Source organism: Vicugna pacos, chromosome 10 (assembly GCF_048564905.1).
Source record: "Vicugna pacos chromosome 10, VicPac4, whole genome shotgun sequence".
In the NCBI taxonomy this organism is placed as follows: Eukaryota; Metazoa; Chordata; class Mammalia; order Artiodactyla; family Camelidae; genus Vicugna; species Vicugna pacos.
Window position 1 is genome coordinate 64,563,209 of NC_132996.1, and position 13,337 is coordinate 64,576,545.

Genomic DNA, 13,337 nt, shown 5'->3' on the forward strand with positions numbered 1-13,337 from the left:
TGCATAATTCTGCACTTTCAAAGTATCCTTCCCAGTCTTTGTAAAAAAGAGAGCATCCATAGGAACCCACAATACCCATTATTATTTTCGGGAGAAATTTGTATTTGAAGTAATGCCACGCAGAACTCGTTTCTGCATCTAACATTAGAGTAGTTGTAGTTGATGCAGGTTCTTGGTTATGGTACCTCTGAGGACTGCAAAGTCTGCTTTTCAAACTTTGCTTTATTTTCCCAAGTTACTTCTGACATGCTTTCATGTAAGTAAGTCACTCTCAACCAAACTTTTCACTCACCGTGTGCCGGCTTCTAACACCACTCTCTTACACTCACATTCTACATTCACTTGATTTGCAAAGGATTTTTTTTTCTTTGCAGGAGTTTTTGGGAAGGGCTGATCAACACTGAAATATAGTTGCAGTAATTAAAAGCATCAGACTTTGGAATAAGGCAGATCTCAGTTTGAGACATGGCTCTACCAGCAGAGAAACTTTGAGCAAGTTACTTAATCTTTCCATGCCTTGGTTTCTTCCTCTGTGCAATCAGGATAATATTATCTATTTCACATGGGTGCGATAGGTTTTGGAAGCGATAAAATGAACATAAATATTTACTAAAAGCAAATAAAAAATAAGCCAAGCAGACCTCCGTTATTCTGCCCATATTTCTAGAATGCTGCAACCTTGAAAGTGGCTTAGATCCCCTCCTACCCACCCACCCACCGAAGCCTGACAGCCAGACAGCTGGATTTCAGATTGAGGATTATAGTTCATTTTCTTTCTGTAAAGGGATTTTTTTTAAATATCAATACCTATATTTACAACTGCATACAGAAATCAATTTATTTATATCTGTAGGCAGATGTGATACAATATTCTGACTTTTTTTAACATATGCCTTAGTTCAAATCCCTAAGCAAAAATGAAAAATGCCGCTAGAGGATAAATGGCATTTTACACTTATTCCAAATTGTTGGGAAGAGGGTTTTGAACCACAGGATTTGTAGCAAGTTGAGCTCCTCTCAGTTAAGTCCCCACAAAGGGACCTGTAAGGAAGACACACTCACCTGGAGCTAGTGAGGGTGGGAAGCCACTGTCCAAACCAGAATCTTGAGTTGCTTTCAGTCTGCAAAACAATCTTACCTACGCCTTAGAAGAACCCGGCTTATGAGATAGGTCTTACTTACTATCATCATATTGCAGATAAGTTACAATAGTACAACCATGTCCTGTGAACCTCACACACATTGCTCAGGAGTTTGGTACTATGACTGAGTAACTTGCCCAGGGCCAAACCAGCTAGGAAGTGGTTAAACCCAAACTGCACAAAGGCTTTGGATGGTCCACATATGTGTCTCCAAAATGCAAGTGTAGGTTATGATACTGTCCCAGAAGGCCTCCCGGACAAGGTTTACAAATTTTATTTGCCCAAATGGAACTGTTTTTCATGTATATCCCCATGATTTTGTACCCCTCGCTTTTCTTTCTGCTGATCCCACAAACTGCAACACTCTTATTATCTTAACTGTAAATTCCTTAAGGAAAGGACCTATATTTGAGTCACCTCCCTTTCAAAAAAATCACCTCTATGTCATTATGATGGTTAATTTTGTGTGTCAACTGGACTGGCTGCAGGGTACCGAGATGAGACATTGTTTCTGGGTATGTCTGTGAGGGTATTTTTAGATGAGATTAGCATTTGAATCGATGGACTCAATAAAGCAGATTAATTGTCCCCCCCCCACCATAGATTGACTCCCTCCAGTTCATTGAGGGCCTGAATAGAACAAAAGAGGGAGAGGAAGGAGAAACGTATACCCTTTATTCTTGCCTTACTGCTTGAGTTGGGACATCTTGTCTCATCACATCATTTACACCATTGGCTCCCCTGGTTCTCAGATCACTGAACTAGGACAGAATTACAGCATCAGCTTTCCTGGGGCTCCAGCCTGCAGGCAGGTGGCGAGACTTAGCCTCCACAGTGACGTGAGCCAGCTCTGTACAGGAATTCTCTCTCTCCCTCTCTCTTTTTCTCTCTCTCTCTTGTGTTTGCATATAGATAATGTAGGCTGTATACAGATATAGATATAAATCCTATTGGTCCTATTTCTGGAGAATCCACTTACAGTCATGGAAAGACATCTGGAGAAAGGAGAGAAAATAGAAACAGTAAAGAAAAACAGGAGAGAGAAAAAGGGAGGGAGGGAGAGAAGGTGACACAGGGAACCCTTAATCTTGTCACGTGGTTTCTTGAGCAGAAGATTTGAAAACCATGCCCTTATCCTTCCAATATCCAAAAGAAAGATTCTAGAGTAAGACGCTGTCATCAGTCAAAATATCTCTGCATTCCAGATTAACCAAGGACTACTTTGGGGATGATTTCTCCACTTTCTAGTTATGGCAAGTAATTAGTTCGGGGAATTTTAATTCTGGGATGCTGGACACCTGAAACCTTCTGGGATCGTTCTTCTGATCTGAACATTCAGTCTTATCACTCCAAATTGCTGAATGAAACACCAATAATTAATAATAATGGAATGACAAAGGGGGCTCTTATCTCATTTTTTGGTGTGAGTAGAAAGGAGAGTGCTGCTTGGGGAACTGTGATCTTAAAAAGATTTTTTTTTCTAAGATTAGAGAAGCAAAATGGGAGAAAAAGCAGAAGAATTAAAACCAGAATCTGAGAAAGAACTATATGTGGACAGCAGGGCAGCTGCTTAAGACAAGAATTTGGGAGGACCTAAAGAAAGAGAGAGAGAGAGAGAGAAATAAGAAGATAGCTCTCAACAACATAACGCCATTTGCAGCAACATGGATGCTCCTGGAGAATGTCATTCTAAGTGAAGTAAGCCAGAAAGAGAGAGAGAAATACCATGTGAGATCGCTCATATGTGGAGTCTAAAATAAATAAATACATACATACATACATACATACATACATACATACATACATACAAAATAGAAACAGACTCATAGACATAGAATACAAACTTGTAGTTGCCAAGGGGGCGGGGTAGGAAGGGACAGACTGGGATTTCAAAATGTGGAATAGATAAACAAGATTATACTGTATAGCACAAGGAAATATACACAAGATCTTATGGTAGCTCACAGAGAACAAAAATGTGACAATGAATATATGTATGTTCATGTATAACTGAAAAATTGTGCTCTACACTGGAATCTGACACAACATTGTAAAATGAGTATAGCTCAATTTTTAAAAAATTTAAAAAAAGAAAAGAAGATAGCTCTCAGGTTGTAGCTGATAAAGGCTATAACTTGATTTATTATAAAATAACCATTAGGAAAGTGAGTGGTCAATTAACTTTTACTTTAAGTGAAATTCACTCTTTAGACCTGAGATTAAAATGTTATATAGCAATCTCCATACTTGTTTTTAACATTTTACCAAAGTACAACAGAAAAACTCACATGAGCCTACAGTTCCATGAATTGTCACACAAGCTGAATATATCTTTGCAACAAGCACCTAGATCAAAAAAAAACAGAACATTATCAGCACCTCAAAAGTCTCCTTCATGTTCCCTTTAGTTTTGTGTATTTTTGTTCTTCATGTGAAAGAATAAGGGTGTGTGCACCCTTTTGTGTCTGGCTTAATTTGGCTTAATATTATGTTTGTGAGATTTATATATATTGTTCCCAGTGTTGGAAACATCCAGGGTAGATCATTCCCATTGTTGCATAGTAGTGTGTGAGTTTAACACAATTCACTTATCTTTTTTACTGTTAATGGGCATTGGTGTCATTCCTCAGTTTAAGGTAATTCCAAACAGTGCTGCTGTAAATATTCTAGGATATGTCTTTTGGTAAACGTAACATAATGCACATACTTCCCAGGGGTGGCAAAGATTGTTCTTAACAGGGAGATTAAGTAGGTAGATAGATAGATAGATAGATAGGTAGGTAGATTGATTGATTGATAAACAGACAGACAGATCAATCTCCATCTTAAGATAATGAATAATAAAGATATAGATATTAGCATTAGTAGATGTAATCAAACAGTAAACTGGTGATTTTATACAACCCCCAGCATGTGTGAGGGTTTCAGTTGTTCCACATCTTCACCATCACTTGGTATTTTTCATCTTTTTCAACTTAGCCATCTTGGTGTGTAGGCAGTAGTTTCTTGCCATAATTTTAATTTTCATTTCCCCTATAATGAAGTTGAACTGGCATTTGGATATTCCAAGTGAAGTTTTGGTTCGTGCCTTTTGCCGTTTTCTGGTTTATCTACCTTGTTTTACTGATTTGTAGAAATTCTTTATATATTCTGGATGTGACTCTTTTCTTAGATAGACATATTGTAAATGTCTTCTCCCATTTGTGAGTTGTCTTTTAATTCTCTTGACGATGCTTTTTGTGAACACAAATTCTTCGTGTTGTAAAATTTATGCTTATTATTTACTAAGTATCATATGTTACAGTAAAAGTAGAACTGGATAGATTCACAGACCTACCACCTGTGCTTCAGTGGTCACAGTGATAGAACCTATCTGTCTGAATGACTCCAGTCAAAACCCAGGTCATCTTCTACCTAATGGCAGAATACAGAATTGCAGGCAGAGCCCGTACATGGAAAAGGAATTTCCTAGGCGAACACCAAAAACATGGGACAGTAAGTACAACAGTATATTTCATAACACGTTATTTAACTGCACTGTTATTTCTTACAGAGATATACCTGAAAAAGAATCTGTGCCCCAATGGATCAGGGAAATTATACCAGAGTGAAAGAAATTATTTTCCTAGGAATTACCCAGTCTCGAGAGCTAAGCTGGGTCTTATTTGTCTTCTTGTTTTCGGTGTACATGACGACTCTGATGGGAAACCTCCTCATCATGGTCACCGTGACCTGTGAATCTCGCCTTCACACCCCCATGTACTTCCTGCTCCGCAATCTCTCTGTGCTTGACATCTGCTTCTCCTCCATCACAGCTCCTAAGGTCCTAGCTGATCTTCTATCAGAGAGAAAGACCATCTCCTTCAATGGCTGTGTCACTCAAATGTTCTTCTTCCACCTTCTGGGCGGAGCGGATGTTTTTTCTCTCTCTGTGATGGCCTTTGATCGCTACATAGCCATCTCAAGACCACTCCACTATATGACTGTCATGAGTAAGGAGAGATGCACCAGCCTGGTGGTGGCCTCCTGGGTGGGGGGCTTTGTCCACTCCATCGTGCAGATTTCCCTGTTGCTCCCACTCCCCTTCTGTGGTCCCAATGTTCTTGACACGTTCTACTGTGATGTCCCCCAGGTCCTCAAACTCGCCTGCACTGACACCTTCACTCTGGAGCTCCTGATGATTTCCAATAATGGACTTGTCAGTTGGTTTATATTCTTCTTTCTCCTCATATCTTACACAGTCATCCTCATGATGCTGAGGTCCCAGACAGGGGAGGGCAGGAAGAAAGCCATCTCCACCTGCACCTCCCACATCACGGTGGTGACCCTGCACTTTGTGCCCTGCATCTACGTCTACGCCCGGCCCTTCACCGCCCTCCCCACAGATAAGGCCATCTCTGTCACCTTCACTGTCATCTCCCCTCTGCTCAACCCTATGATCTACACCCTGAGAAATCAGGAAATGAAGTCCGCCATGAGGAAATTAAAGAAACGACTCGGGCATTCGGAAAAGATTTAAATTCTATGAGGATGAGATAATACCAACATTCTAAAATAAATACTAAATTTTACTTTCTCAAAATGGGAGGAGATCACCTTAAGGCCAAAGACAATTAACATCTACGGATACCATGGAGCCTTTTTTTTTTTTCAATGTAGGTGCTGGGGATTGAACCCAGGACCTTGTGCATGCTAAGCATGTGCTCCACCACTGAGCTCTACCCATCCCTCTGTGGAGTCTTAAAGAGGTTGGTCCCAGAGTATGTGCTGGGGAACTAAGGGTGACATTGCTTTAAGGTGAGGTCCGTCCATGTCTCCTACTACCCACTTTCAATTATTCATTCCACGAGTATTTACAGAGCACATATTATGTGCCTGACAGTGCTAGGATTCAAACTGCTGCAAAAAGATTAAACATACTGTTTTCGAGGCATACAGCAAGATGCTTTCACGAAGATATGAACAAAGTGTTGGGGAAATATTGTAAGCACTTTACTTGGGAGTTTCAAAAGACATTTGACAATACGTAGATCTTTCCAAGGGTAAAAAGGCAGAGAGGGACAGTTCAAGCAAATAAACCAGTGTGTGCAGAGGGAAAGAATGGTGTAAGAGTGTGTCACATTTGTGCGACAGTGAGCCCATTATAGCCACAGAGGAGCACATTTGGGGAGTGAAGACCAGTGCTTGACATTTAAAAGGAAAACTGAGATGGAAGAACTCCATACGTGGTCCTCTGAGCAACACAAATCTGCACTTTCTATTGGGGAGATAGGATCCCCAGATCACTCCAAGACTGTGGTTTCCTCCTGGGCAGAAGGAGGTACAAGGGACTACTCATACAGAAATACACTGATGTAGCAGCTGTAAGGATGCTCACCAGATGCTAAGCACTCCTGTGGGAAGGAGGTGACTCCCCATCAAGTAGCACGTTATCCCAATCGTAGAACAGCCAGACCCAAATTTCTCATTGTTTCTGCACATGGGACCTCCCAACTCCTTGGCACTTTTCACTCAACCCATTAGAAGCTGAAGAAAGGCTAATAAAAAATATGGCATTTTAATCCATGAAGCTGACATTTTGCTCATATCTCTGATGAAAGGAATGAGAACAGGGCTAAGAGAAGGCTTTTCTAATGATCCAGCTAATGTTTTGCTGGGCTATATTCACATCACTGTACTATGTCTCCAGTTATGATAAAGTTCAAGCCATAGAAGCCAGCACTCATGTCTAATCAAAGTGGATTAAATACTATGTTAAAAAACATCCAAATTTGAAGTAGTTAAACACAATAAAAATGTACTCCCTGCTCATGTCACAGGCCAATGCTGATCTTTAGAAAGAGCTGTTCCGTGCAGTCATTTAAAGAGGCAGGTTTCTTCCATGTTGGGCTCCGCCTTTCTCTAGATCCTGAGACTCCTCTACCTTCATCCAGCAAATGGAGGAAGGAGGAGAGGGTTAAGAATCACATGGGATGGAATACTATTCAGCCATAAAAAAGAATGAAATAATGCCATTGCAGCAACATGGACTGACCTGGAGATCATCATTCTAAAGTGAAGTAAGCCAGAAAGAGAAAGAAAACTACCATATGATATCATTCATATGTGGGATCTTAAAAAAATGAATATATTTACAAAACAGAAACACACTTGCAGACATAGAAAGCAAACTTATGGTTACCAGAGGGGAAAGGGAGTAGGGTGGGATAAATTGGGAGTTTGAGATTTGCAGATACTAACCATTGTATATGAAATAAACACATTTCTCCTGTATGGCACAGGGAACTCTATTCAATATCTTGTAGTAACCCATAATGAAAAAGAATATGAAAAGGAATATATGTACATATCTGTATGACTGAAATGTTATGCTGTACACCAGAAATTGACACAACACAGTAAGCTGACTATACTTAAATAAAAAGGAAAAAATGATGCAGAGAGGAGAGGGGTGGATATGAGCCAGTCCTGGGAACAGTGTGCATCACTTCTGACCACATTCCCTGGGATAGCCCTCAGTCCTGTAGCCCTGATTAACGGCAAGGGAGTCTGGAGAATGTAATCTTGCTCTGTTCCCAGCAGGAAGAGGAGAACATGCAGACCAGTGAACTTGAGGGATCTCTTCCACATACATGACTCATTGCTAAGTAATCACAATTGGATCAGATTGCAAGGACTAAGACATTGCCTCTGAAAAGATTTCTCTTCGTACACAGAAATGTTTGCTTGGTAGTACTACTGGACTCTTGGAAGGCACAGAGAACCAAATCGAAATGAGGAGATATTGGGAAAAGAAACTTAATTTAAAGGAAGAGGGAAGTGATCTGGGGACGAGGATGACAGTAGCCTAGCAGGTCAGATTCCAAAAGACAGAACGCTGGAGTAGCGCGCCCAAAGAAGATGGACCACGAAGGCCACTCTCGTAGAAGACAGCTGTCACTTATTCCCAGACTTCCCATAGGCTGGTTGTAAACAAACATACACTGATGCAGAAGCTCCTATAGAGATGAGGGCCTTATTCCTTACTGATTGTCCTTTTCTGTGTTCTGTTCTAATCCCACCACTCAGAAATGTTCTGAATTATTTTCCAATATTAGACATGCTTCCCCCAAGCATAAAAATTCCAATAAAGGGGAGAAGGGGTATAGCTTATTGGTAGAGTGTGTGCTTAGCATGCTCAGGGTCCTGGGTTCAATTCCCAGTACTTCCATTAAAAAAAATCCAATAAAGACATAGATTTGTCTCCAGCTGGATCCATCTTTACTCTGATATCATGGTTCTCCAGACCCTCTGTATTTATCACAAGGATCACAAGGATGCCTTTTTTTCCCTGCCTCTCTGTTGACCTTACCTCCAGCAAAACCTTTGTAACTGGGCAAAATTTTAAGTAACTAAAGATCTATACAATCAGAATTTATGTTCCCAAGTATAAGATCCCATAAATGACAGCACCCCACAAAAGCTACCATGAAACTGCCTTGGACTGTTTACAATATGCAAAACAACTTGATAAAACACAGTGAGGAAAAGCAGTTGAATTCAGGAGAACACCATTAAATTTACTTTTCTGCATGACATCAAATAATTACTCGGATTAATTATTTTTTCTCCAGGTAAGGACACTTTCTTAGGGAACTATTAGATATTATACTGATTCTAGCTTATCCTACACAGATCCCATATATTTGATCCTACCATCTATGATTTTTTTCTGCATAAGGAACACTGATTTTAAACTTCCACAATATTTTTCATAAGTGAATAAATGTATTTATATACATGAACTGGCTGGTTTAGGAGTGATCTCATCATTCTGGACTTCTTTGATAAATTCAAGGAAGATTCAGGTTGTTTCAGCTTCATTTCAAAGATGCTACTATATTCGGCAGCAAAGAAACTATGTTTAAGCACCCTGGAGGGATCTGCAGTTTTGTTGCTTTGTCCTTGTTACTGTTGCATGATCTGTCTTTCACGTCTGAAAAAGAATGCTGTCCATCTGTCACCACAATGCAGGTCTGGCTGCTCGCTGCTGGAAAGCCAAGAGAGGCAATAGAGGTTGGTGGAAAGGAAAGTTTGCTTTATTCTGGAAGCCGGCGACCAGGGAGGCAGAGGTGGGGGAGGTGGGACTCCTGTCCAAAGACCAGCTACCCTCCTTGCTGATCAGTGGGCAAGACATTTTAAAGGGGGGTTTCAGGGTGTACAGGAGGAGGGAGGGGCCTACGTGCAGAACAGGACCATCCGCTCTCACAATCTTCTTGAATTCAGTCATGCAATGATCTGATCAGTGTCATCTTGGTAGGTTTAAGTATAGTCAATCTTCAGTCCCAGGGTCAGTTTGTTTCCATTTTTTGAGGCCAGTTTTGGGAATTGTGGCAGCTTCTGTCATTCTGTCATGGCTACAGCCTGGTCACCATGTAGTTAACTTCCTCCGCCTGGTGGGGGTTTCCGTATCCACAAAACAGCTCCAAGGATACAGCTCAGAATGTTATCTATAGCCCTTGAGGAGGAACTAAAGGTCCTTGACTTTGTTTAATGACTTTACTGTTATTATTTTGTTTTGCTTGATTCTTTCCCTTTGTTCCTGTATTTTCTTATTTCTCTGATTAAACGTATTGTTTGAAGTTTTTCTACAGACAAGAGGCAGGCGGAGGACACGGCAGGGTGGGAGGTCGTCCTGGGAAGACCTCATAGGGTTCCTGCTTCATTTCACACAAAGCTCTTACTCAGTGGCAGACTATCTCTTGCTGCCTAACATATTACCCCAAAACTTACTGGCTTAAAACAACACGTAGTTCTTAAGTCACAGTTGTGTGGGATGGGAATCCAGGCACGGCTTCGCTAAGTCTTCTGCATAGAGCCTCTCGCAAGGCTACAGTCAAGGTGTCAGCAGGGAGTTGCAGTCTCAGCTTAAGGTTTAGCTGGGGAAGGATCTGCTTCCAAGTTCATGCACAGAAGCCAGAATCTTGAGCCATTGGTCTGAGGGCTTCTGTTCCTTCCTGGCTGTTGGATGGCAGCCACCCCTAGCCTTGTGGGCCTCTCCCACGTGGCCACTTGCTTCATCAGAGAAGGCAGTCAAGGCAGAGAAGAGTGGGTCAGCAGGACAGAAGGCACGGTCTGGAAGATGGAAGATAACATCCTATCACTTTTGCTGTATTCTTTTCATTAGACGCAAGTCACTAAGTCCAGTTCACACACAAGGAGGCGGGGAGGGGGGGAGCGTTGCCCAAGAAGGTGAGTCTCAGAGCAGGGACTGACAAGTTCTACAAGTAAACTATGAAAAATCATTGCAAATTATGGACGAAACCTAAAAGTAATTTATTCAGGAAGGGTTTCAAAAGACAAAAAAGGGGGGGGGTGGCAGGGCATGGTAAGAAGTGTCAGAGGCATTTCAGAGATTCTGAGCCCTTGTGACAAGGAGAATGATAGTGTCAGCTACAGCAATGTGTGCTTGATGACAGTGATCAGATCAATTTGAGACATTCTGTGTTAAGGGGTGCAGTATACTCACGGGAGGCAATCCATGGATCCATGGCGAGAGACAAGCTTTCAAAAATGATGCTGAGAACAAGACGAGGGGGAAATGGGACTCTGGGATCACAGGGCCTGGAACACGGGAGGCGTTCAGTAAATATTTCATAATTAAGTGTTTAATAAATGAATGGCACCCATACACTTTGTCTGCTTATATACCCTTTGTGGAAAACAAGGAGAAACTGCATTTCCCGGTCTTTATGATGCATCTGATTATGTCTATTATTAGGACAAGCAAACCATCTACCCTCAATAAAATTAAAAAAAAAAAAACCACGAATGGGCTGAAACACCCCCTCCTGGGGTTTCTATTTATTTCCCCTGAGTTCTTACCCCTTAAGGAGACAGACTCCTCGTTTTGTGCCCTATGAGCCCTTCAGGCAAAGAGAGTTGGGTTCTAATCACAAGGTCTGTGAGGGGTCATCTCCTCCCCTGCACTAGGAGAATTTCGAAACCAAAAAGTGCATGTTTGCACCCACCTTCCAGCACATGTTCAACTTCTTAACAGCACACGAGGGAGCTGCATCCCAGTAGGAGTCTGGCTACTCGAGTTCAAAAATCACATCCAAAAGCACTGCCTTTGGTGATCCTTCCATTGAGTCTGGGGCTCGGAGAGAGGCGCTCATGGCAGCAGCACGGTGGGGCAGCGTGGTAGGACCACGTGGAGGTGGTTCTTGGAGCCTGCCCTCTGCCTCTGACAATAGGAGAGGAGGTACCGTACCAACCAACTCTCAGGTAGATGCCTGTCTACCTTAAAGAGGAATATTCCCTGACAATCAATGGCTCCTAAGGGCAGTGTGTGCAACTGAATGGCCCACACTACTTCCTGCGTAGGGACTAGAGGGCTGGGAGCTTTAAGCGAGGTCTTTTTGTGACGTTGCGGCTTTTTGGTGTGTGCTTGTATGTCTGGTTGTGCATCTGTGCATGTGTGCCCATGCACTACCAGTTTTTAAATATTATTGTGGATTTCAGAAATCTTTTGAATGTTAATAATGTTCCTGGAAGGTGGAGGATGCGGCATAGTAAAGCTAAAAACTTTAGTAAAGCAGAGCAGAATAAATTAGCCCTTCAATATTAGGAAAGTGACTTGAAGGGCATAAAGAAAAGGTCAGGTTGTTGAGAGAGATGGGGCAGCCAGTGCTTGGTGGACAGCTGGGTTGGGAGTTTTCTGTTCTCTGTTTTCTTCTCTGCTACTGCAAACAGACACACTTCCACAAGGATTCTCATTTTACCCCCGACCCTCCGTCTTTGCTTTCTTCACCGTGCATACATTGTGTGCATGGACGAGCACCACTGTCAGCCTTTCTCAGTTGTAGCACTGATTTGATTACTTTCAAGACTAATTTCTGCACAGAACCTCGTACCTTTGGGTTTCAAAGCCCCTTCTGTTGCCAACTAAAACTTGTCACTTGCCATCCGCCTCTATAAGGATTAAATTAGGAGCCGCTGCAGCTGGTGACCTCCAACACTCCCTGAAAAGAGTTCAGGATGGAGACCTGGAATGAGGCACTCAGTGCTCTAGGAAAACTGGTGGAACAGGCCTTCAGGGAGTTAGATATTTTCAGAAGAAAATTTCATGAGCTCTAATTCCTGCCTCTCCTCGTATCTAGAAAAGTACTAAAATCATTAATGGTGACATCTGCTCCTCGTGACAAGCAGCAAGCCTCTGCCTAAGTGTGTGCTTGGCTGCACGTGCCCCCTTCACTGAAATCATACACAATACTGACCTCCTCCCCTGCCTCTTCGGAACAGTTACTCAGAGCTGTCTGAAGCGCCGTCTCCCAGGCTATAGCCCTCATTTTGCCCCAAAGAAAACTTAACTCACATCTCTCACACTGTGACTGTTTTTTTCTCAGTTGACACTAAAGAGTGGTTAAGACCACGACAATAAACTGCCTCTGGAAATACTTGATCTGAGCAGCGTTCCTTGCTGCCACCAATCAGCTCTTAGTTTCATATCAAGAAACGGTTCAGATTTATAGTGAATTGAGCTTCACCTGTTGGTGAGCAATTGACAGAAGACAAGCTTAGACTAGTCACATGGTAGCTGAGGCCAACAGTATTTAAAACAATTAAGCGTTAAATCGCCAAAAGTCTAGAAATCACCTAAACTGATGGATCCATTTAACAGCGTTTAATATGGTGCAGAACTTGCCTTGATTTGAGGGGTAAATGCTCCCATCTTACTGATGAAAAACTTGAACACCCTGGAATTCAGATGCCTTTAAAGATTCCACTGTTGTTCCATGAAGGCATCAAGGCTCATGTCTCCCAAGCTGGTACCCTTCCTCTGTGCCTCCTTACTTCCCACCATAGTTCAAAATCAAAAAACAAACAAACAAACAACCTCTGTGCATTGTCTAAAACAACTGCATGTGTTCTGATCATTTTATGTTTAAAATCTTTCAAATTAGTTACTCTGCAGAAAATAACTGGCCCTTTTAAATACTAAAAACATTTGAAAAGAATGAAATCCTCTGGGAGTTATTGATGGATTAATAGATTGTGGGGAGTGAGCCAAGAAAATTAGCTTTGTGTTGCTTGGGCTTCAAAGGAAAGAGAATAGGAGGAAGGTTAGCGAGGAGGGAGTTCTGCTCTGATGAGAAAATGAGACGGAAGGTACAGCGGGATCTGGAGAAGTCAGTAATTAACAGCAGGACAAGA

The 13,337-nt window shown here is 41.9% G+C and overlaps 1 protein-coding gene across 1 annotated transcript; it reads left to right on the forward strand.

The window, feature by feature from the left end:
* Positions 1–4,725: 4,725 nt before the first annotated feature.
* LOC102529710 (olfactory receptor 4D9) lies at positions 4,726–5,661 on the forward strand. The gene has a single exon (XM_006214900.1). The coding sequence runs from the start codon at positions 4,726–4,728 to the stop codon at positions 5,659–5,661; it is 936 nt and encodes a 311-aa protein (XP_006214962.1).
* Positions 5,662–13,337: the final 7,676 nt, after the last annotated feature.

Bases quoted from the DNA above. Each gene is read 5' to 3' on its own strand.
- LOC102529710 (XM_006214900.1), top strand. From the start codon at position 4,726: ATGGATCAGGGAAATTATACCAGAGTGAAAGAAATTATTTTCCTAGGA.